Raw genomic sequence first — 25439 nt, 5'->3', positions numbered from 1 at the left:
CTGTAAATATTTCTTTCTGATGATTTCAGTGTTCAGTTAAAGCATGTTCACTTTTTAACAAGAGTAGATTAAAGTGATTTGCCATAAAATACATTGGGAGCTCACAACAATATAAGTGTACAAATACTAGCAATGCATATTGCAGATCTATTGCTCTTTGCTTACTTTATCATTTAATACTATGTTTTAAAAAGGATTAAAGAAATTTTAGCACTTTGATAGCAGCTACCTTGGCAGATAGATAGATAGATAGATAGATAGATAGATAGATAGATAGATAGATAGATAGATAGATAGATAGATAGATAGATAGATAGATAGATAGATAGATAGATAGATAGATACTGACTCACTCACTCACTCCCTTCATTAATCCCAAGAGGAAATTCACATACTCCAGTAGCAGCATACTGATAAAAATCAATATTAAATTAAAGAGTGATAAAAATGCAGGTATAACAGACAGTAACTTTGTATAATGTTAACGTTTATTCCCCAGGGTGGAATTGAAGAGTCGCATAGTGTGGAGGAGGAACGATCTCCTCAGTCTGTCAGTGGAGCAGGACGGTGACAGCAGTCTGTCGCTGAAGCTGCTCCTCTGGCTGGAGATGATACTGTTCAGTGGATGCAGTGGATTCTCCATGATTGACAGGAGTCTGCTCAGCGGCCGTCGCTCTGCCACAGATGTCAAACTGTCCAGCTCCATGCCTACAATAGAGCCTGCCTTACTTGTTAGCCTTACTTGTCAGGATGCTATTTGAATTGTGTTTCCCAAAGTAAACCAGAACGTCCAGCTCTTCGAAGACTGAATTCTATTCCCTGCTTATCCTCCCCTTAGGTGTTTGGTGCTCCCTGCATTTGGACTAGTAGGTATGTTTCAGATGACCAATTTTAGGTGGGACCTGCATAGGAAAACTTTTCCTATTTTAAATTTATAAAGAGACGTGTAATACAAAGCTTTAAAAAAAGGCATTTTGTTTTCTGAGGTAACCTGGGCATCTGCCTGCAATTATCTGCTCATGGTGAACACTGTGTGAGTGGCTAATGCCCAGAAACCTAATTAAACGGCATTACTATTTTGTAAATTGATTTCATTGGACTGATATTTTTCTAGAATATTTGCAGATTTGATGGAATTAAAACAAACATAGATGTATTTTTCCAATATCTTTTTTCTTGTATGTCTTAAGTATAGGTGTTACATTGGCACAGTGGTGTGCACTGCTGATTCTTAGCTTTAGAATCATGGATCCCAATCCTGGCCATGCTCAATGCAGATTTTTCCTGTTTTCTTACTCTCTGCATGGGATTTTCTCTGACCTCTCCAGGTTTATGTCAAAGATAAATGGATGGATGGGGCGTTAGGTAACTGGTGACACAGTCGGTTCCCAAGGTTGGCTCTAGCCCAGGGGTGGGCAGATTCAGTCCTGGAGGGCCGCAGTGGCTGCAGGTTTTTGCTCCAACCCAATTGCTTAATAAGAAACCCTTATTGCTCAAGTAACACTTCAGCTTCACTTTAGTTGTCTCGCTCGTTAAGATTTTGAACCCTTATTGCTTATTTTAGTCTTAAACAGCTGTATTCTTGGTTTTTAATTGCTCCTAATTAGCAATGCCATGCAAATGACAAAAGAGACCAGCATTTCTCCATTTAGCTTGTTTTCATTTACACCTGTGTGTATTTATCACGCACTATTTGGTTTAATTAAATACTTGGAAGGAAAGTGAAGAGAAAAAAGTGAAGCACTGAGAATTACTCATCTGTTTTAGACTTCAAATCATTTGGATGATATCCTTAGAAAGGAAAATAAATCTAGGATATGAGAATGACCTGACATGGCAGAGTTAAAGCACTAACAAGCCATGCAATTAAATAATTGACAAGGATTGGTTTTTAATTAAGCAACTGGGTTGGAACAAAAACCTGCAACCACTGCGGCCCTCCAGGACTGAATCTGCCCACCCCTGCTCTAGCCCATGCAACAGCAGAATTGAAAATGTGTGTGTTTAATAAAGTGTGATCTTAAATCTGTCAAAAACAATTTGTTTTCATATACTGTAAGTTGTTTTACTAGGGTTGTAACTGTTCACATTTCATATTAAGCTTTGGTTTCTTTCTGGGTTCTTAAAGGATGAAAATTGGGTACTATAGGATTTTTAATGATTAATAATCAATAAGGCACCCACTCCAGGATGGCAAATTAATATAGGTAATAGGATCTCTGCTCCATGTTTCAGCTGAGATGCCAGAAATAGAAAGAGATCTGTACTATTTTTGAACAAGTTTTATAAATCGGCAAAAGTCTACGTTAACACTTTCACTTTCTCTGTTGTGATTTGAAACGTGGCCAGAGACTTGCTTTCACAAACAACCCAGACCCGCTTGTTGAAATAAGCAAAATGGTACAATTTATTTATAACAAGGATAATAGAAGATGGATATATGCAAAAAAAAAAAAAAATGTATACATATATATATATATATATATACTGTATATACATATATACTGTGTATATACTGTGTGTGTATCTCTTTCCTGTGCCCAGTATGATGAAATATGTTCCAGTGACCCTATAACAGAACAAATGGGTTCAGAAAATGATTGGATAGGTTGTTTATATATATATATATATATATATATATATATATATAAGAGTGCCCAAAAGAGTTTGCAAAATGTACAATTTATTATTTCTTTTGTGGCTGAAATTGCAATAAATCATGTGTAACATTCAAATTGCAGTTTTATAAGAGGTCAAGGCCAGTTTTAACAATACCGTACATAAGAAATGGACAGAGTGCTCACCTTGTGGTTTTATTGCTTCTTCGAAGTGCATCTTATTTTGTTTCATTTGTCCATGTTAAGTGTTTAATTGCCAATTTTGAAATGAAAAATTTGTCTCTTAGGTTTTTTTCACCAGTAAAGATGGAGCGCAAATTCCCATGTTTATTGTGCATAAAAAAGGAATTCAACTGGATGGTTCCCATCCTGCCTTTCTTTATGGATACGGAGGATTTAACATATCCATAACTCCTAGTTATAGGTAAGCAAAATACACTGTTTTGCAATATTTTTCAGAAGTCATTTCAATATAATATATCCATAAATCCATTTTATATAAACATATTTTGTGTGTACACTTGGCATGGCAGACACAGCTTTTCCACATAATAATTTTCCTGTTTAATTATTAATATTGTAAAGTGTACTGGTGCATAAAGTCTTTTTTTGTCTTTTTCCAGACTCTCAGTTTTGCCACAATGATAATTATTTTTGGTAGAATATATGACACACATTTTTATGCATATTGGGTTAGTGGAGTATGGCACAGTGGTTAGGCTGTGCTGCTTGCCTCTTCCTCTAGGGATCAGTGTTCAGTTTGTGATTCATTCAGGAGTTAACACAATCTCCTTCTGGATATTCTGTGGGCACTGCAGTTTCTTCCACCATCCCAATGGGATGCATGTTAGGGTAATTAGTGTCTTGATTCTGATTCAGTGTATTAGTATTACCTGAGGCTGACCTTCATCCTGCCCCGGGTTATTCTCTTTCCTGTGCCCAGTATGATGAAATATGTTCCAGTGACCCTGTAACAGAACAAATGGGTTCAGAAAATGATTGGATAGGTTGTTTAAATAAAGGTTTTTCCTTTTTAGTTATTTTTTTTTATTTCTGTCCTGGATATTTAAAATTGCTATCATTATTCCTGTCTTTGAAAGACTTGAAGATTATTTGCATAAGAGCTTTCATGATCTGTTTATGGCTCATAAACATGTAGCTTGTACTGCAAGTTTCCCAGCAAAATTGTGCTCTTCTGCCATTCATCTAGACATGTTAAGTTTAATAGCTGGGTTTGCATGTTCTACTCATGTCCATTTGGGTTTCTTCTTCATTCCAAAACCTAATCAGAAACTGTACGTTGTACTGTATGACAGAGTGTGCATTTGTGGGTGCAAGTGCCATGTGATGGTATCAAGAGCTGAGTTATTTCTGCCTTGAACCCGTTTGTGCTATAATAGTCAACAGCTTTTTGTGTGAATTTTTTGTTTATCCATATGTTTCCAAAAGTTGCAAAGCTGTACAGCATGTTTTTATTTTTGAAAGCAGTTATCATATTGGACATTATCAATAATGTACCCCCACTGAGTTGGAGTTAAAATATGGTTCCTTCACACTTAAATGTTATAACAGGCAACTAAATGATTAACTGATAATGATGATGATGACATTTTGCATGTTGCACATGGTTCAGTGTGAGTATGTTTGTTGCATTCTGTTGCTGGAAAATGCAGTGATCTGTTGTGTTTTTTTATAATGTGCCGTAGGCTGATGTGCTCCAGGAGTAAGCCAGAATAAAAGTGGTGATGGTAAAAATGATTTGAAAATTCCATACTGGTGTGTTTGACTCTACAGCGTACTGCAGTTAAACATCTCTTAATTCCACTCTGCAAGTGATTAAAAGCCAATAAGACCATGTACTAATATTTATTCTGAATCTTAAAAATTAATAAAAATAATAAAACAGCTGAAACCTAATAAACAGACATTCCCCAAAGTTGCTTTGAATGGAATCATCTCTGCTTAATCTGCATGCAAGACTCTCTCAGAAAAATGTGTTTGAGATGTGGCACTGCAAAAAAAACAAAAAAAAAACATGGCAGCTGGGTTGTATTGGCAGGCTTTCTTTCTGTTATTTTCATTTTGCATTTCACAATTCTGTAAAAAGATTGAATCTATTTTACATGAGTGAAAAAAGGAGAATGTCTGAACCACAGTATAAACAAACTTTATTTTGGGTAATTCTCTGTTAAACTACCCATCTGCAAAGTAGCTTACAGTTATGGCACTGACATCATTACAGTTTTATTATGCAGTACCATACACTGTAACCATACAAATTATATTTAGGCTGTTGAACTAATCAGAACAGCCCAATAATTGTTAAATTCAATGAAATCTAAGTATGTTTATCGCTAATCATTTACCCATGAGGCCTGTTTCTGTATCTCTACTAATGTATGCAAATAAGTCATTATCACCATCCTGTCAGGGCTTGGAGTCATTTTTTCCAGCGATGAACTTTTTTTAGGGTTCCAGGAACAAAAGCAAATATGAAGAGGTATAATTCTCATGTTATTCGCTACAGAGGACGGAATTTGCAGAGTTTTAATGCAAGTATTAATGTAAGACTGTTATGCTGATTATGTTATTTTGTAAAATTGTGCTAATATGTGTAATCTGTTTAAGGTGACATTCACAATGGCTGTTAAAAGTATAAGCGTGCAGGAAAAGCAACACAGCTGATTTTTGTTTCACGTTCAGTTAAATATTATGCTTTGTTATTGATTTTAATATGTATTTTGTGCTGTATTGTTTCAAAGCTAATCTTAATGGTTATTATATTTTTGTCCACTGGATGCACTGTATTGTGATGTGTGTATAAGGAATTAAGTGCATTGTTTCATACAGTCTAAGAATATGGTGCTGGTTGGGGGTGGAACGATGGAATTAGGAATGGAAGTGGGGAAAGGGTAGCAAAAATGCACCTTGCCTCTGACGGCATTTTGTAATGTACCAGCACTGTATAAATCAGTCAGTTTGCACATATTTTATATCATTACCTAGTCATACTCAGCTTCAGATCATATTATTGTTTATAAAATGTAATTCTGTGAATCTGATTTCAGTGCATACACCTTTCAAATTATTGCTATATGGCATTCATAACACATGAAGCTTCTGTTCACTTCAGGCCTTCTCTGCAGTTGTTATGTTGATCTGTTCGAATGTCATAAATGCTTCTCAGTCTTGATTTCCTGTTTCTGTCTTTCCTGATAGGAGGCAGTGATATAAGCAAAGCAGTGGAATTTCACCAAGGCTGTTTTCCTTTTAATGGGCATCTCTGAACAAAATAGCAAAAAAAAAATTAAATTATAAAAATCATAGCCAGGGATATGAAATAACTGCATGCTAATAAAACAATGTAGCCAGGCACTCTCATATAATGAAGAAAACCTAGACAGAAAAAACAAATAACACTTGCTACTTTTCTCTTTTGCAGTGTTTCCCGATTAATATTTGTAAGGCATCTTGGGGGTGTGTTAGCTGTTGCCAATATCAGAGGAGGTGGGGAGTATGGTGAAACCTGGCATAAAGGTGGGGGAATTTTTTTTTTTTGTTTGTTTTTATCAATTATGCAACATTAAAGATTATGTGTTGTTTACTATTTTGAAATATGTTTATCGATTTTTGTTTGTCAAAATGATGATATAGTGAGGTGTATAATGTATTGAAAACATACTTTTAGAAAGTGTAACATAGCAGATAAGGAACTGGACTCCATACCACAAGGGTTAGTCTGTCACCACCTCTGCCCCCAAATATGTCCTGACCAAGATGTTTTGGCTGCTTAAAAAATGATCTATAGCTGTAAAGTGCAATAGAGTTTGGTATTAAATGGCACCATCTAAAAAGATATTTTGGTTCTTTTTAGAAATCAAGTTCTAAAAAAAGTTTTAAAATAAAATAGAAGAACAGAGGGCAACAACAAGAAAATGTTTTAGCAATATCTATTTTTTTAGTTTTTTATTCATTGCAGCATAGTGCCACAGTTTTGTGAGTTTGTCTTCCAGATACTTCAACTAAAATGATGTGTTTTAGTTACCATTACCATTAACTGGCCATTTTAAACTGACATTGAGAGAGTGTGCCATGTGATGGACTGTGCTGCCAGATGTACTCATCAGCTCCCTAAAACCCAGAAATGAAATATAATAGCAGATCAGAAAATGGGTAGGTGAATTGGCGGATCAAATTCATTCATAAGTCACCATTTATTTCTTGAAAAATATATTTTCTTATAAAAGAATGATTTCCATTTAAAAGCACACAAAAATGTACAGCAGTAGTTAATAAAAGTATAGTTAGGAAATGCTACCATGAATGAGGAAGCACTTTCACACAGACTTTGTGGATGAACTCTCAGTGGCCTGATCAAAGAAAAAATGGAAAGATCCTCCTCATATGCAAGGAGCAAGACGCACGATGGGTGGAAAACTTCAAAGTAGCCCTCAATCAACCATTGTCCTTATAGACCTATGATTTCAATTATATTCCCTCAATGCCTTCACTGACGGCGGACCTAGGAGCAATCATGAGCAGAGCAGAGAGTGATATAAAGCTCCACAACAAGACCAAATCTCAGCAAAGCTTTTGAAGGGAGGTGGGGACGGCTTATGGCACTGAGCAAATTTTCATCATGATAGTATTAGTCAGGTCTTGAAACCCGAAAAATCGATCATGAAATGAGACCCCGACTTGTATGCCCGTTCAAAAATGCGACACATTTTTTTTTTTTTTTTTTTTTTTTTTTTTTACATCTTCTTGCCTCCTCCAATCTCACATCAGTTTCTCAGGCGCATCGAAGTTTGTTGCAGCAGCGCAGTTACCAGTTTCTTTTGCTACTTCAATGACGTTTAATTTAAAACCAGCTTCATATTTTCTTCTGATCAAATGCTCCATCGTAAATAAGGGATGCTCTTACGATAAACGTGTATGAAGGTGTGAGATACAAAAAACACAAATCAGTGCAAACGATGGTTCGGAATAGTTCGGGTATTAATGTGTGGTCACGTGGGCACAATAGAGAGAGAGAGAGGTTAGGAGCACACGCTGATACAGCGCATTTCCGCACCCACATACAATAAAAAAAGTCAGTGTGCTCCATGGTTACTTTCTCTCTCAGGTGGGAGTTAGCATTCGACTTACAGGTGTTGGTCATAAAATTAGAATATCATGACAAAGTTGATTTATTTCAGTAATTCCATTCAAAAAGTGAAACTTGTATATTAGATTCATTCATTTCACACAGACTGATGTATTTCAAATGTTTAATTCTTTTAATGTTGATGATTATAACTGACAACTAATGAAAGTCCCAAATTCAGTATCTTGGAAAATTAGAATATTGTGAAAAGGTTCAATATTGAAGACACCTGGTACCACACTCTAATCAGCTAATTAACTCAAAACACCTGCAAAAGCCTTTAAATGGTCTCTCAGTCTAGTTCTGTAGGCTGCACAATCATGGGGAAGACTGCTGACTTGACAGTTGTCTAAAAGACGACCATTGGCACCTTGCACAAGGAGGGCAAGACACAAAAGGTCATTGCTAAAGAGGCTGGCTGTTCACAGAGCTCTGTGTCCAAGAACATTAATAAAGAGGCGAAGGGAAGGACAAGATGTGGTAGAAAAAAGTGTACAAGCAATAGGGATAACCGCACCCTGGAGAGGATTGTGAAACAAAACCCATTCAAAAATGTGGGGGAGATTCACAAAGAGTGGACTGCAGTTGGAGTCAGTGCTTCAAGAACCACCACGCACAGACATATGCAAGACATGGGTTTCAGCTGTCGCATTCCTTGTGTCAAGCCACTCTTGAACAAGAGACAGCGTCAGAAGCATCTCGTCTGGGCTAAAGACAAAAAGGACTGGACTGCTGCTGAGTGGTCCAAAGTTATGTTCTCTGATGAAAGTAAATTTTGCATTTCCTTTGGAAATCAAGGTCCCAGAGTCTGGAGGAAGAGAGGAGAGGCACAGAATCCACGTTGCGTGAGGTCCAGTGTAAAGTTTCCACAGTCAGTGATGGTTTGGGGTGCCATGTCATCTGCTGGTGTTGGTCCATTGTGTTTTCTGAGGTCCAAGGTCAACGCAGCCATCTACCAGGAAGTTTTAGAGCACTTCATGCTTCCCGCTGCTGACGAACTTTATGGAGATGCAGATTTCATTTTCCAACAGGACCTGGCACCTGCACACAGTGCCAAAGCTACCAGTACCTGGTTTAAGGACCATGGTATTCCTGTTCTTGATTGGCCAGCAAACTCGCCTGACCTTAACGGGGTATTGTGAAGAGGAAGATTCAATACGCCAGACCCAACAATTCAGAAGAGCTGAAGGCCACTATCAGAGCAACATGGGCTCTCATAACACCTGAGCATTGCCACAGACTGATCGACTCCATGCCACGCCACATTGCTGCAGTAATCCAGGCCAAAGGAGCCCCAACTAAATATTGAGTGTTGTACATGCTCATACTTTTCATGTTTATACCTTTCAGTTGGCCAACATTTCTAAAAATCCTTTTTTTGCATTGGTCTTAACTGATATTCTAATTTTCCAAGATTTCTGAATTTGGGACTTTCATTAGTTGTCAGTTATAATCATCAACATTAAAAGAAATAAACATTTAAAATACATCAGTCTGTGTGTAATGAATGAATCTAATATATAAGTTTCACTTTTTGAATGGAATTACTGAAATAAATCAACTTTGTCATGATATTCTAATTTTATGACCAGCACCTGTATGTGACAGACATTATAAAATACCAGAAATTATACGTTAAAATCAACTCACGACTTATCCACGGGAGAACTTATCCGCAAGTATATATGGTAAGTGTTAAGTGCTTACTTAATATGTATTCATAAGGAAAGAATACATTTTATGATGACTGACTTACCAGTGACATACAGTATATTCATTTATAAAATATACATCCTTCCCTTATTCAGTTCTTTGGTTTTATGTATCATTGCATAGCAAAACGCCCTTTTTTTAAAAAATGATACAATAGTAAGCCCATCTGTTTCGATCATGTTGTGAATTTAGAAACCTCTATTCACCGGATATACTAGACCTTACATCCATCATCTTTGTGCTTCTTGTAACCTTTGTTCATCGGACACTGCAGCCCTCTTGTGGACTCCAGATGACTTTACACCTGGGCACAGATGCCAGATGTTTTGTCATTTTATATAGACAGATAATACCAGATGGGATAAAAGTGTGCTATAAAACATCTGCTGTAATATTCCCTACCATGATTCTTACATGAAGCTTACTTTGCTCAACTGGAAGTATCATATTCCAATTTATTTAACTCAATGAGAAAGTGATATTCTGTATTGTTACAAATTGGGAAAAATCTAATTATCTTTACCTGGATCTGTTCAGCACTTATTAATGTAATGCTAAAGTAAGCAGGCCAGGCCTGTGCTGAATCTGTCCTGTTATTTGCTGTTTTATTTTACATGAACAACCACATTAGTAGTCTGTTCACATACAGTACTGTGCCAAGTATGCAGATTTAAGTTTTGTCCCATATTGCTGTATTACCAATATTTCTTACATATCTTCCATTTTGTGGTCTGTTCAAGAAGACATATTTTAAAGATATTCTTTGTCAACAGATAATAAAAATCAAAAACTGAAAATTGTGGCTTAAATAAATATTCTGACACCAGACATTAACATTTGGTTGAAGCCATTTTTGTCTCAATAAATCTTTTGGATTTGGCCTTTGCCTGTTTGGTATGCTGTTTGGACTGTTTTTCCTCCTTTCTAATTGGCTTTTTTTCCCAGGTCAGGCATATTTCCAAATTCTAGTGAATTACTAGTTTCAAATTAAGCTAGAGATTCTCAGTGGGTTTAAGGTTTAGTTTTGGAGTGAGTTCAACTTTGCTTTGGTCCTATACTTGGAACAAAAATGGATCTTAAAGCAATACAATATTTTTGTAACTGTACTTTGCATGCATTCTTCCTTCCACTGCCCAACAAGTGACAGTATCTACGCAGCTTTAGGTTGTGGGGTTGATGCTGATCAGTGCTAAATTAGTGTTAGGATTAGTGCCACATATAGAATATTGAAATTTGTATACTTTTGACCCCAGGGTAGCACGGCTGAATCATAGTTTACTGCCTTTTGTTTAATTCCCAACTGAGTCAAAACAATGAAAAAAAATGACATTAGATTTTTTTTTAAATTGCTTGTGTTTATAATTTGAATTTCGGCCAACATGTATATGTTGTGACATAGTTGAAGAAGAATCGGATGGGTCACATGACTTGTCTTATCTTTAGTCTGCCTAATGACTTAGATGGGTCACATGACTTGTCTTATCTTTAGTCTGCCTAAAGGCAGGTCCAACGTGACTTAGATAGGTCACATGACCTTTAGTATTAATACCAGTTCTCTCAGTCCACAGCTTCATTTTGATCTCATGATTATTTTTCTTTTACATTTCTTAATAGTATTGGGCTTCATTGCCCTTTCAAATGCCTTCATTATTGCCTTCCTTTTAGTACATTTCTAAGCTTCAGAGTATTTAGAATTTAATATTTTGCAACTGTTTGCATCACCCTACTTCTTTCACTGTTCCTCACTGTCCACATATCCACATCCCTGAAGTGTTTGGTTTGGCACCTTGGTGCAAAAAAAAAAAAGTATTTTTTTAGATATGGTTTTATCAGTAATTATCATATATAAGAATCCCAAAATATAAATATTAATGAGAAAAATATAAATTTTTGGCAATTGTAAGCACCTTTTTGTTCACTGCAGTCAGGGTAAATATTTAAGGGAAAAAAAAGAAGCATTAAGCAGTAAATTGCTAGTGCTGCCATTTTTATCCAGCTTTCTTTGTGGTTTTTTCTCATTCAATCAAAAATGCCAGTTCAGTGCTTTAGTGTCTTAAATGTTTCCATTATGCAAGCCTCTAGTGTGGTGTCTGTGACCACTTTCTATCTTAATGTCTGCAAGCAAGGCTTTTAGCTTGATTTTATAATCATTAGGAGCATTAGCTAGTGTTCTGTTCTATACTTTTTATGTATTTTAAATTATCTGACTATTGTAAATGCCTTAAAGAAGCTGTCCTGATGAAATGATGATGTCATTTTCTTGTACATAGGTATGTTTAGCCCTTCACACATCCTCCGCCAAGTTAGTAAAGCCTCAATTTGCTGATAGCAGTATTTAGCAGGATGCTTTCCATGTCTGAAACAAACATGACTTTGCTTACATCACAGAATGATAGTAAAGAATTTCTCCTTCTGATCTGTGTTTTCAGGCGGCATGTTGTCCCTCAAGCAGAATTGCTTCTCAGATTTCCAGTCAGCTGCTGAATACCTCATCAATGAGGGTTACAGCTCCCCCTGCAAACTCACCATTAATGGAGGCTCCAATGGAGGGCTCTTAGTAGGTATGGATTTTTTTCTTAATTTCCAGACCGACAGTCTTTATTTTAGCAATGGTAATTTATTTTTCCTGTCTTCTTACTCGGTTTCATGGTGTTACTTCACAATCTGATTGCTTTTCATGTGTTTATGAAGATCTTTCCTTGTTGAGTAATGCTTTATTATTGAATGTTAGTTACATTTGTATTTTTAAACTAATTTCTTCTAGATTTTTGTTTTAATATGCTTTTTCAGTTTAAAAAACTTGTAAGTTTTTAACACTACTTTAGTCTCAGCTGTAACATGTTTTTGACATAGCATCTAATCTTGTTTTTAATACATGCTTATCTTAAGCAGACCTTGAGAAAAAAAAAAACACATTTCATATTTCATAATGCCTGTCTAATGGGAACACTGTCCCAAGGCACTATACAAGTACAGAGTTCTAGTATGTTTTATTTCTAATGTATTTTTTATGCACCGGTGAAATATGTGACTTGCTCAGGAGCACAGAACAAATCTGAGGATAAGATTGAAACCTTCATTGTCTTTTAATAAATAAATGTAAACTTTGTAAGCTGCATTGCTGGTCACAACAGCTCTACTTTATAACCATTGTGTATTCTTCTTTATGCTCAGGAAAAAAAATGTGCATGTGAATAAATATGCAGTGCCACATTTAAAATAAACATCCACCACAATACTTTTGGTCACCACAAAATCATTAGATGGTTCTTCAAAAAATGTATGTGAAGTTTTGATCTTCTTTCTCCTTTTAAACAAATTAACTCACTTCAGTGAAATGAAGGTTTCCAACTGGGCATGTACAAATCATTTTCAAAAAGCAGAGTTAAACATAACTTTTAGCCAACAAACAATCTGCATAGTAAGCATTTTTTCCACATGTCAGCATTTATTCTTAATAAAGATGAAGTAGACACTTACACTACGGAGTATACTTATGAAGATAAGAGGTAGACAGCATTGGACACATTATCCAGCAAATCCATGCATAATGGAACCTCACCTTAGTGCTCTTGATTCGATCTGAAAGATGTATTACCACTGCTTACATAAAAGCAATTGCTTACTTGGGCGCCACTTCTTAGCTCAATATAATACCACAACAGTACAAAGGCGACTTCAGCATGCATCTGCAAAAGGAAAAAAATAAAAATGTTTATGTTTTACCTATTGAACCTTCATTACAATACACCAAGTTTTTAGCATTTGTATATATTCACTAGTTACATTTTGCACAATTAAATACTGCATAGGAAACATACATATATCTGAGAAAAGTGCAATTCTGTATTATTTTAGAAGATTATTTAACATACTGTATGTTTACTGTTTCAGCAAGCACTGTAACATGTTCTCAGTGACTTCTGTCTTAACTTATAAACATATGGCCAAAGTTACTGAATGAAATAAACACAGTCCTGTGACTCCACCTCAAAGATAACTTTAGATCATTAGTTAAAGGAATGCAGTTTTGAGCAGTTAAATCTCCAACAGTACTGCACGACAAATCCTTATACAAACTCTGAAAGTGCCAGCGTCAATATCAAACTACTCACAGTTGTCGAAAGCTTTATAAGGCACAGATTATGTATACTATAATAAACACCAGCTGTGCTTTGCACTTTAATAAATTTCATTTTTAGAGGATCAGGTTCCTCATGTTTACCATGGACATTACTTTGATCTATGCTTGCATCTCCTGGTGTAAAACACTAAAACAATCTTATTGCTCTCCTGCCAGGCTCTCAGACTAGCAGAATTGTTTTTCTTCTTGGTGCTTTTACCTTTAACAAGTATTTTTAATACAGTATATCACTCCAGTTATCACCCACACCTTTACGTTTCCACTGCAACAGAGCCTGTTGCATCACCATGTCTGTAACAGTATGATGATATCTCTCAGAACATGAGACTGGCCAAGGGCCACATGATAGTATCCATTTTTAGTTTAGTTACTGAAGGAACTGTCACTTGGTTTATTTTTATGAAAACCAGTGGACTGTTTTCATGACATTTCTCATAGCATTTTTGGGTACTTTGCATGGGCCTCTGGAAGACTGCAGTGGCACCCTTTGCATCTTTGGGCAATAACAATACTAATCTGTTTTTTTTTTCACTTATTCTGCCTCTTATTGTATTATTTTTGTCCTTGGCTGATTTTCTGTCTTTCTGACACCTTTTTACAAGGCATATCTTCACAAATTTAAATTAGCAGGCTCAGCTGTGGAATGCACTCTCAATTCACTGGAGGTAAAGACAAAGGAGATAATGAAAATAAAACTGTGTGCCATTATAAACAATGCTACACATCCTTTCTCTGACACATTAACTCGCACTTTACTTTCAGCCAAGTAATCATTCAGCATAAGTGTGTCATATAACGCTGCTGGGGCTCCTTCATACCAACAGTAATATGCCTGCATAATGCATCACTGGGACTGTCACTGCCAAGTCAGGAGTGTGTTGTGTTTTTTTTTTTTTAGTATCTATTATTTATCAGACTAACGATATAGTCTGGCTTTGGAAAGAATGCTTGATGGACACACCCTCTGTGGAGGAGACAGAACCAGACCCTAATGGGAGATCAAAGCCTGTTTCCCAGAGAGAGGTGGATGAGATCTGCTTGAAATGCTGAAGGCTCTGGACACTGTTGGACTGTCATGGCTTAAACACCTTTTCAATGTTGCATGGTCATCCAAATCTCAAGGGATCACACTCCTCAGCCTCCCTGAGAAAGCTTATGCCATGGTGCTGTTAAGGAGACTCCACCCAGTCATGCAGCCTTGCATCCAGGCGGAGCAATGAGGATTCAGTCAAGGCTTGTGTACTGGCAGATAAGCTCTTTACCCTCGTGTGGATCCTGGAGAAGGCATGGGAGTATGTCCAATTGGTGTACATGTGTTTTGTAGACTTAGAGAAGGCTTTTGACCGTATTACTTGAAGGCTTCTTTTGGGGTGCTGGGAGAGTATGAAGTTCCAGGGCCCCTAATAAGGAATATTCAGTTCCTGTATAACTGCAGTTAGAGCTGTGTCTGCATACTTGGAAAAACATTCTTCTCGGTGGGTATGAGATTCCTTCAGGACTGTGCTTTTTCTCCAATCCTTTTTGTGATTTTCATGGTTAGGTGCAGTGGATGAGGGGAGTGGATGGTCCTGTTAGCCTCATCGGCCTGTGATCTCCAGTACACATTGGGATGGCTTACAAGGAAGTGTGAAGCAGCAGGAATAAGGATCAGCACCTCCAAATCTGAGGCCATGTTCATCAGTAGGAAAGAGGTTGATTGTCTTCTCAGAGTGGGAGATGAATTGCTGCCTTAAGTGAAGGTGTTTAAGTATCTCAGGCTCTTGTTCACAAGTGAGGGGAAAAATGATGGTGAGGTCAACAGACAGATTCGGGAGGCAAGTGCAGTTATGCAGTCTCTATAACAATCCATAGTAATGAAGAAGGAGCTAAGCCAGAAGGCAAATCCCTCGATTTACTAGTCAATCTATGTCCCTACCCTCACCTATGGTCATGAACTTTTGGTAATAACTGAAAGGACAAGATCATGAGTATAAGTGGCCAATATTGAGAGGAGCCAATTGAGGTGGTTCAGGCATCTGATATGGATGACTTCTGGACACTTCCTTGTGAGGGTTTTATGGGCATGACCAGATGGGAGGAGGCCCTGAAGAACACCCAGAGCTTTCTGTGATGATTATAACACACAGATAACCTGGAACACCCTAGGATCCCACAGAATGAGTTGGCAAGTGTGGCTGGGGAAAGGGACGTTTGGCCTCACTGCTAAGACTGTTGCCCGCACGACCCAGTTCTGTCTGCAGTGGAAAATGAAGGAGTGATTATCTGTCTAACTAAATACATTATACAGATATACTGTATATACTACAAGCAAATCTGGCTTCCCTGGAATGTCTTATATGGTGAACTCACCAAAGGATCCCATCCTCGGGGTAGCCTGGGGAATCACTGGAAGGACTGCTTGAAATGTTCTCTGTAGAACTCCATTCCAAAAAGGCATCTTGAGACATTTGTTGTGAATTGTGCACTTTTGAGATGAACCATCATCAAAGGAATCTGTCTTTTCAAACAATAACGGACCTATCAACAACAGGAAGAGAAAGCAGAAGGACATCTCTGCTGACACCACCTGAACTTGGAGGGCACTTTCTCTGCCCCTCATGCCCCCAGGTCTGCCTTTCCCAAATTGGGCTGCTCTCCCACTAGTGTGCACACAGGAGGAAAGAGTGTCAGAGATGGATTAATGGATGGACAGTGTCATTGTCAAATGAACAGACAGTCATGACATATACTGTATATATACACACACATATGTATACACATTAGCTATATACACACTGTATTAGTTATATAATATGTGTGTGCATATATATGTACAGTTAGGTCCATAAATATTTGGACAGAGACAACTTTTTTCTAATTTTGGTTCTGTATATTACCACAATGAATTTTAAATGAAACAACTCAGATGCAGTTGAAGTGCAGACTTTCAGCTTTAATTCAGTGGGGTGAACAAAACGATTGCATTAATGTTTTTTATATTATATATGATTATTTATGTCAACAATTCTTTAAATAGTTATATACCAATATTTACCAGTTTGAAGTATATTCTTGTACTTCACTTTAATCTGTTCCCATGTTCTCACGTTTGATCTGGAATTATGACATATTAAATAATAATTAATCTGACACATAGGAAATGAAACGCTGCATTCAGTAAGTACAGTGCACACTACTTAGCGTTTAATTTGTTGGCCACTTTATGCCAGCCGTCTTTTCTGGTCTGGGCTGCTTTTGCAGTGTTACCCCTTGTGCATATTAAATCTTGAAATTCTTCATGTCCTTTGAATAAAAGGTATTGCGCCGCGTGTGTGAAAAAAAAATGTGCCCGTTCTTTCGTCATTTTGTTACAGCCTATCAAAGACTTGCTAATCATGTTTTCTAGACTCAATATATATGGGCTTTTCAATCAGCGTGGGCGCGCGCATTCATCTTGGATGATTAAATCCAGCTCGACTAATCTAATACACGGCTGCGTTTGAAAAACCGACCTATCCCAGATGAGTGTTACCAGCATTAACTCATCCAAGATGATGCACCTGATCTCGGCTGATTTAAGCGACGTACGGAAAATACCCCCCTGGAGTTGATTTGAGGTGTGATGCTTGCATGTGGAAGATTTTGCTGTGAACAGACAACATGCGGTCAAAGGAGTTCTCCATGCAGGTGAAAGAAGCCATCCTTAAGCTGCGAAAACAGAAAAAACCCATCCGAGAAATTGCTACAATATTATGAGTGGCCTGCGGTGGGTTGGCACCCTGCCCGGGATTGGTTCCTGCCTTGTGCCCTGTGTTGGCTTGGATTAGCTCCAGCAGACCCCTGTGACCCTGTGTTCAGATTCAGCGGGTTGGAAAATAGATGGATGGATTACGAGTGGCAGAATCTACAGTTTGGTACATCCTGAGAAAGAAAGCAAGCACTGGTGAACTCAGCAACGCAAAAAGACCTGGACGTCCACGGAAGACAACAGTGGTGGATGATCGCAGAATCATTTCCATGGTGAAGAGAAACCCCTTCACAACAGCCAAGCAAGTGAACAACACTCTCCAGGGGGTAGGCGTATCGATATCCAAGTCTACCATAAAGAGAAGACTGCATGATATTAAATACAGAGGGTGCACTGCAAGGTGCAAGCCACTCATAAGCCTCAAGAATAGAAAGGCTAGATTGGACTTTGCTAAAGAACATCTAAAAAAAGCCAGCACAGTTCTGGAAAAACATTCTTTGGACAGATGAAACCAAGATCAACCTCTACCAGAATGATGGCAAGAAAACAGTATGGAGAAGGCATGGAACAGCTCATTATCCAAAGCATACCACATCATCTGTAAAACACGGTGGAGGCAGTGTGATGGCTTGGGCGTGCATGGCTGCCAGTGGCACTGGGACACTAGTGTTTATTGATGATGTGACACAGGATAGAAGCAGCCGAATGAATTCTGAGGTGTTCAGAGACATACTGTCTGCTCAAATCCAGCTAAATGCAGTCAAATTGATTGGGCGGGCTGCGTTTCATGATACAGATGGACAATGACCCAAAACATATTGTACATCCAAAGCAACCCAGGAGTTTATTAAAGCAAAGAAGTCGAAAATTCTTGAATGGCCAAGTCCAGTCACCTGATCTTAACCCAATTGAGCATGCATTTTACTTGTTGAAGACTAAACTTCGGACAGAAAGGCCCACAAACAAACAGCAACTGAAAGCCGCTGCAGTAAAGGCCTGGCAGAGCATTAAAAAGGAGGAAACCCAGCATCTGGTGATGTCCATGAGTTCAAGACTTCAGGCTGTCATTGCCAGCAAAGGTTTTTCAACCAAGTATTAGAAATGAACATTTTATTTCAAGTTATTTAATTTGTCCAATTACTTTTGAGCCCCTGAAATGAAGGGATTGTGTTTAAAAAATGCTTTAGTTGCCTCACATTTTTATGCAATCGTTTTGTTCACCCCACTGAATTAAAGCTGAAAGTCTGCACTTCAACTGCATCTGAGTTGTTTCATTTAAAATTCATTGTGGTAATGTACAGAACCAAAATTAGAAAAAAGTTGTCTCTGTCCAAATATTTATGGACCTAACTGTGTGTGTGTGTGTGTGTGTGTGTGTGTGTGTGTGTGTGTATATATATATATATATATATAATATGTGTGTGTGTGTATGTGTATGTATGTATATATACAGTATATAAAGTTTTAGATAAGAATATGTAATATGTTATGATATCCACTTCATCGTTCCAGATTCTTTGGTTCATATTTCAGGTACAGTGCTGTCATTGATAAATTTGCAATTTCTCCCTATGTCTGTGTTGACTTGGACTTTCCTGTAACTTTAATTAATGGTGTATGAATGGGTGTACCCTACGATGGAGCGGCCTCTCACCCAGAGCTAGTCTCCATCAACATCCCAGTGATGCTAGGATAGGATTTATCCTCTCTATTACTAAAATTAATTAAATGTGACTGATAATAGGTATATTTAAGTTCTGAATCATCAAAACATTATTTTGATTTTATGGTGCTTGTGGAAGCACAAACAGTATTCAGCGGCCTTTGTACCAGCATTATTAGAATGTAAACATTGACTATACTCGCTGAATTGCAAATACTTCTGTTACAATTCTTTGAAGAGAAAAGTCAAGCATCTTAATACTGATGTCCATGAGACTCAATAACCCAATACCAGGTATCTGTGAAAACCATAATGAGAGCTGTAAACGGTAGCTACCAGCTTATACTATTTGTTGTAGTTTTACCGGATGTTTCTTCTCCCTCTTTTTAGCTGCATGTGTGAACCAGCGACCTGACTTATTTGGCTGTGCTGTTGCTCAAGTTGGGGTCATGGATATGCTGAAGTTCCATAAATTTACTATAGGCCATGCCTGGACCACTGACTTTGGGTGCTCAGACATAAAGGAGCAGTATGACTGGTTGATCAAGTGAGTACTGTTCATAACCTAAATTGTATTTTTTAAGGTAGGAAAACTTATGGGCTATTCATGTTCTTATTGTGTAGGTAAGCCAATAACAGCCTCAGTTAGAATACCATGAAATACTTAAATATAAATATTTTTAGGTAAGTGTGTTTTTCCAAAATTATAAGTCCAGCAAATTGCTTAGTGCATTTTGAAGTAATTATTTAAAGTATGTATATTTCAGTTAAGAAGAGTTTTTAACATCCATTAGCTGTAGTCAGCAACAATGGCTGACTACTTATTATTACTATTCTAATCACTCACTAAGTTTTGGAGTATGCAAGCTGAACACATCTCCTAAATTCTAATTCTTAGAAAAAGAAGGACTGATCACTGTGGTAATGAGTTAATAGAGCGAGGAGCTTGTTGTTACAGCTCTCCTGCTGACAGTTCAGTCATTGTAAAAGTACTGAAGGCTATCTGATGAGTAGAAAATGGTAAGCATACATTAAAGTCCTATATGGGTTTTCTTCAGCAAAATTACTGAAAGCACAGTTTAATGCACATCAAGCATTACAAAATTCAGCTATCATTAAACAGTAAACTTTGGGTAATGAGAAATACTTTTCAAACTTGGTTTCTTTCTTATCTGAAATTGAGATGTGCTCTGATGATACTTGAATTCCACATGCTAAAAACTTTCTTCCATCATGGAGCATGGCCAAAGCCAGATGTCTCATACCTAGCAAAGAATAATCTCCATCCCAGAAGGGATATTCTACTGCAAAATAATTTTGTATTAAACTAATGGGGGCTTGCCAGCACATCTGCTGCAGTTATTATTTTTAACAAACAGATAAACATGTAATTGTTTCTCTAATGTAATGATTATTATGAAGTATGTTTTTACATTATCAAACTATTATTATGATATTACCATATAGCAGACTACCGGAGTGTCTAGTGTCTGTGTGTGTGTGCATGTGTGTGTGTATGTGTGTGTGTGTGTGTATATATATATATATATATATATATATATATATATATATGTATATGTATGTATGTATGTATATATATGTGTATTTATATATATATATATATATATATATATATATATACACAGTGTATCCGGAAAGTAGCTCTGGAGCTCTTCCGGGCGGACTATAAAAGGGTCCAGCAACCACCACTCAATAGCCAGAGTCGGGAGGAGGAGGAATAATATATATATATAAATAAATACATACAGTGCATCCGGAAAGTATTCACAGCGCATCACTTTTTCCACATTTTGTTATGTTACAGCCTTATTCCAAAATGGATTAAATTCATTTTTTTCCTCAGAATTCTACACACAACACCCCATAATGACAACGTGAAAAAGGTTTACTTGAGGTTTTCGCAGATTTATTAAAAATAAAAAAATTGAGAAAGCACATGTACATAAGTATTCACAGCCTTTGCCATGAAGCTCAAAATTGAGCTCAGGTGCATCCTGTTTCCCCTGATCATCCTTGAGATGTTTCTGCAGCTTCATTGGAGTCCACCTGTGGTAAATTCAGTTGATTGGACATGATTTGGAAAGGCACACACCTGTCTATATAAGGTCCCACAGTTGACAGTTCATGTCAGAGCACAAACCAAGCATGAAGTCAAAGGAATTGTCTGTAGACCTCCGAGACAGGATTGTCTCGAGGCACAAATCTGGGGCAGGTTACAGAAAAATTTCTGCTGCTTTGAAGGTCCCAATGAGCACAGTGGCCTCCATCATCCGTAAGTGGAAGAAGTTCGAAACCACCAGGACTCTTCCTAGAGCTGGCCGGCCATCTAAACTGAGCGATCGGGGGAGAAGGGCCTTAGTCAGGGAGGTGACCAAGAACCCGATGGTCACTCTGTCAGAGCTCCAGAGGTCCTCTGTGGATAGAGGAGAACCTTCCAGAAGGACAACCAGCTCTGCAGCAATCCACCAATCAGGCCTGTATGGTAGAGCGGCCAGACAGAAGCCACTCCTTAGTAAAAGGCACATGGCAGCCCGCCTGGAGTTTGCCAAAAGGCACCTGAAGGACTCTCAGACCATGAGAAAGAAAATTCTCTGGTCTGATGAGACAAAGATTGAACTCTTTGGTGTGAATGCCAGGTGTCATGTTTGGAGGAAACCAGGCACCGCTCATCACCAGGCCAATACCATCCCTACAGTGAAGCATGGTGGTGGCAGCATCATGCTGTGGGGATGTTTTTCAGTGGCAGGGACTGGGAGACTAGTCAGGATAAAGGGAAAGATGACTGCAGCAATGTACAGAGACATCCTGGATGAAAACCTGCTCCAGAGCACTCTTGACCTCAGACTGGGGCGACGGTTTATCTTTCAGCAGGACAACGACCCTAAGCACACAGCCAAGATATCAAAGGAGTGGCTTCAGGACAACTCTGTGAATGTCCTTGAGTGGCCCAGCCAGAGCTCAGACTTGAATTCGATTGAACATGTCTGGAGAGATCTTAAAATGGCTGTGCACCGACGCTTCCCATCCAACCTGGTGGAGCTTGAGAGGTGCTGCAAAGAGGAATGGGCGATACTGGCCAAGGATAGGTGTGCCAAGCTTGTGGCATCATATTCAAAAAGACTTGAGGCTGTAATTGCTGCCAAAGGTGCATCGACAAAGTATTGAGCAAAGGCTGTGAATTATTATGTACATGGGATTTCTCAGTTTTTTTATTTTTAATAAATCTGCAAAAACCTCAAGTAAACTTTTTTCACATTGTCATTATGAGGTGTTGTGTGTAGAATTCTGAGGAAAAAAATGAATTTAATCCATTTTGGATTAAGGCTGTAACATAACAAAATGTGGAAAAAGTGATGCGCTGTGAATACTTTCCGGATGCACTGTATGTATTTATTTATATATGTATATTATTCCTCCTCCTCCCGACTCTGGCAATTGAGTGGTGGTTGCTGGACCCTTTTATAGTCCGCCCGGAAGAGCTCCAGGAGGTTGATCGCCGAGTTCCAGTTGCACTTCCGGGTGTGGCAAATACTCTGCCCATACAGGCTCAGGTGTCCCAGCTGCAGCACCCCCTGCCGGTGCCTGCAGAACCCAATAGGGCTGCACCCAGCTCCAATTCGCATGGAGCCCTGCGGGAAACTGAGGCACCACTCCAACCAATGTTCCCTCTAAGGAGTAGCATATAGTGAGCAAAAAACATTGTTTATGAGCGACATTTTGTTTAAGCCAAAAATTTATGAGCACCAACTCCGACGGTCGGAGTGAGTGATCGTGCGATAAGTACGAGCGATGCCGTCGGAATGAGCGATCATGCGGGAAGTATGAGTGACGCTCTGAATTCGTGTGAGCGATTGCTCACGCGCTCAGCTTAGAGGGAACATTGACTCCAACCCAGGGGGGCGGCCATGTAGCATCCAGGTGGAGGTATTGCACCGTCCAGGGCTGCTCTCCCTGAATATAGAGATCCTGGCTGTCTGCCACAATATATATAACATTTTTATTAATAAAAAAATGGAAATAAGGCCGAAGTGCACACCCTTACTTTTAGAGAGATACGCCACAATTGTTGGTCCTCTTTTTGTATTTATTTCCATGCCCATCAGAAAATAATTATAATTGCCCGTTTTGTCATTTAATAAGACTTCCCTTTATTTAATGATGCTAAAATCCATCACTTCATTGGCATCTGAGTCTGTCATCATAAAGCTCAGTGAGAGGAAGGTAACAGGCTGCATACTGCAACTGAAAAATGAATACTGTCAGGTAAAATCTGTCTAAATTTAGAGGAGTGTCTTAGATGCTGGACATGTAAAAATTGCTACAATGGCTTCAATAATCAACAGTTGGCAGGGTGATAACCCGTGTGGGATCATTTTGACAACTTTTGGATAAGGAGACAGCATTATGCCCATCCAGAGGAATATTTTGGGTTTTGCAAGGAAGCAGCTAAACAGATTTTTCTGTGGATGCTGCTGAGTGCCAGGGTGGTCCTTGTTTTCTACCTTTCAATGCCCACCTACCTTATTGATTGTCCAGTTGGTTGGCTGTCCAGCTTCTGGTTACAAAATACCTACAATGTAGTTGTACATTTTTGGCCAGTGTACAATGCAGGATTACAAATTATTCCCAATTAAAATACAATCATCAAAGTCTTTTTTAGAAATATGAACTATAAAATATAGCCAAACATTAAGTTAGTAGTTAAGACAAAAACTTGAACTTTTTGATCAAATTGCAAAAAATACCCATGGCATAAACTCAATGCAGGGCAACAGAGGTTGGTGTTTTATATTATGATGGTGCTTTTTATTCAGCACAGACCCAAAATGATTTAACAAAGTAAAAGTTGTTTAGGGCAACCTGCTCTATTCCGATAATATCCTGACATTTGGATTTCAATATCCTGAAGGAAAAGGTGAAAGTTATACTGGAATTGCTGAACCACAATGAAGTTATTCAAAATAGTGTTCTTCAGTAATTGCCAAAAAGTTTATGTTGATAAATGTTTCACCAATGAAGGAGTTGCAGTTTTGCATTCATCTTTTTATGAAACTTTATTATGTGATTTAAGAAATATAAAATAATTATCAAACTGTGAACTTTTCTAAGGTCATGGGATGGATGAGTCAGAATCGTTAAATATTTGGATGTCTTTTTTACATTCTTACTAGGGGGCTTCGCCCCCTGCTCGCTTCGCTCGCCAACCCCCGTGTTTGTTTTTCCGGATACACACTTTTAAGATTTTTTTTTCTTTGAATTGTTGCTATTTCATTAGTTTCACTTTTATTTCAGAACTTCTGTAAAAACAATATTTGTAATCTTGCGGGTCCCAATATGCTGAATCTTTTTAATGAGGTCAGAATAGGTTTCTCTGTTTGGAATTTCAGCACAGACAAAACGATCTACATCATCTGCATTTAATATTTATTTTTTTTTACAAAGTAACAAAGTAAGTAGAGTTCTGCATTGGACTCCTGTCTGTAAAGTCGTGCTATTTTCCTCTCAGAGTTCCAAAAGTACATGGGTTTACCAAGGTGATACCCCAGCTTTTGTCTAGGTTTTTGTAAAAGGGCTAGACAGAACGTTTTTGACTCCTGGGATAAATTTATGTTTTTAAATAAGCAGACAGATAAATATATATATATATATATATTAACAAAGCAACCAATAAATAAATGCATGTGTGGTAAACTCCGTTTTTTAAATTCTCAAGATTCTTTATTTGTGACATGCGTAGTTATACAGGACAACACACAGTGAAATGCATCCTGATCCGCTTATCAAAAACTGTGCAAAGTTAGAAGAATATCAGTTAGATTAACAAAAAGTCATAGATCGAAAGATAACAGTATAGTAGAACATAATAAATAAGTAAAATTATGTGAATAAAGTACAATTAAGTGTTAAGGTGCAATAGTGTAGTAATTATTGTGCAAAACCAAAGTTAGACTGGTGCATAGTTAAATGAGGCAGTTTGTTTGTTTGCGCCACTGCGATCTTTACTTTCTTTTTTTATATTTTCTAATTTTCCTACTTTCATACCCTTTAACTTTCTCCACATGTGTATAGTGCCGGGTTTTTTTTTTTGTTTTTTTTTTGAGCTTTCTAATTTCACTGGTTTCGTAGTCTCTAACCTGCTCTGCATGTGTTTAGCGTCAACGTTTGTAAACGTCTTTATGAAGTTCTAGTTTGTCATTTTACTCATTGTCTTTTGATTCTGAGTCATACAGTACAATACATAGAACAGAATAAATCCTCAATACATTATAAAAATAAACATTCTAGAAGTACGGAGTAGAATTTCACATTAGATGATATCACATAATATGATTTGGATTTGTTTTAAGACCTGGAGACCTCATTCATCAAGCTGCCTCCCCCATTTTGCCATTCAACATCTGAAATAG

The 25439-nt window shown here is 37.7% G+C and overlaps 1 protein-coding gene across 1 annotated transcript in view; it reads left to right on the top strand.

Annotated features, from left to right (window-relative positions):
* Positions 1 to 25439, top strand: part of prep (prolyl endopeptidase) — a 345233-nt gene that overhangs the window by 293167 nt on the left and 26627 nt on the right. The window contains exons 11-14 of the mRNA XM_028797649.2: positions 2906 to 3042; positions 6061 to 6155; positions 11907 to 12038; positions 19402 to 19558. Of these exons, the coding sequence (XP_028653482.1) occupies positions 2906 to 3042; positions 6061 to 6155; positions 11907 to 12038; positions 19402 to 19558 (521 nt within the window). The remainder of the gene's footprint in view (positions 1 to 2905; positions 3043 to 6060; positions 6156 to 11906; positions 12039 to 19401; positions 19559 to 25439) is intronic.

This window comes from Erpetoichthys calabaricus, chromosome 3 (assembly GCF_900747795.2).
Source record: "Erpetoichthys calabaricus chromosome 3, fErpCal1.3, whole genome shotgun sequence".
Classification (NCBI taxonomy): domain Eukaryota; kingdom Metazoa; phylum Chordata; class Cladistia; order Polypteriformes; family Polypteridae; genus Erpetoichthys; species Erpetoichthys calabaricus.
Note: the sequence above shows the minus strand (reverse complement) of the source record. Positions and strands in the feature narration are given on the sequence as shown.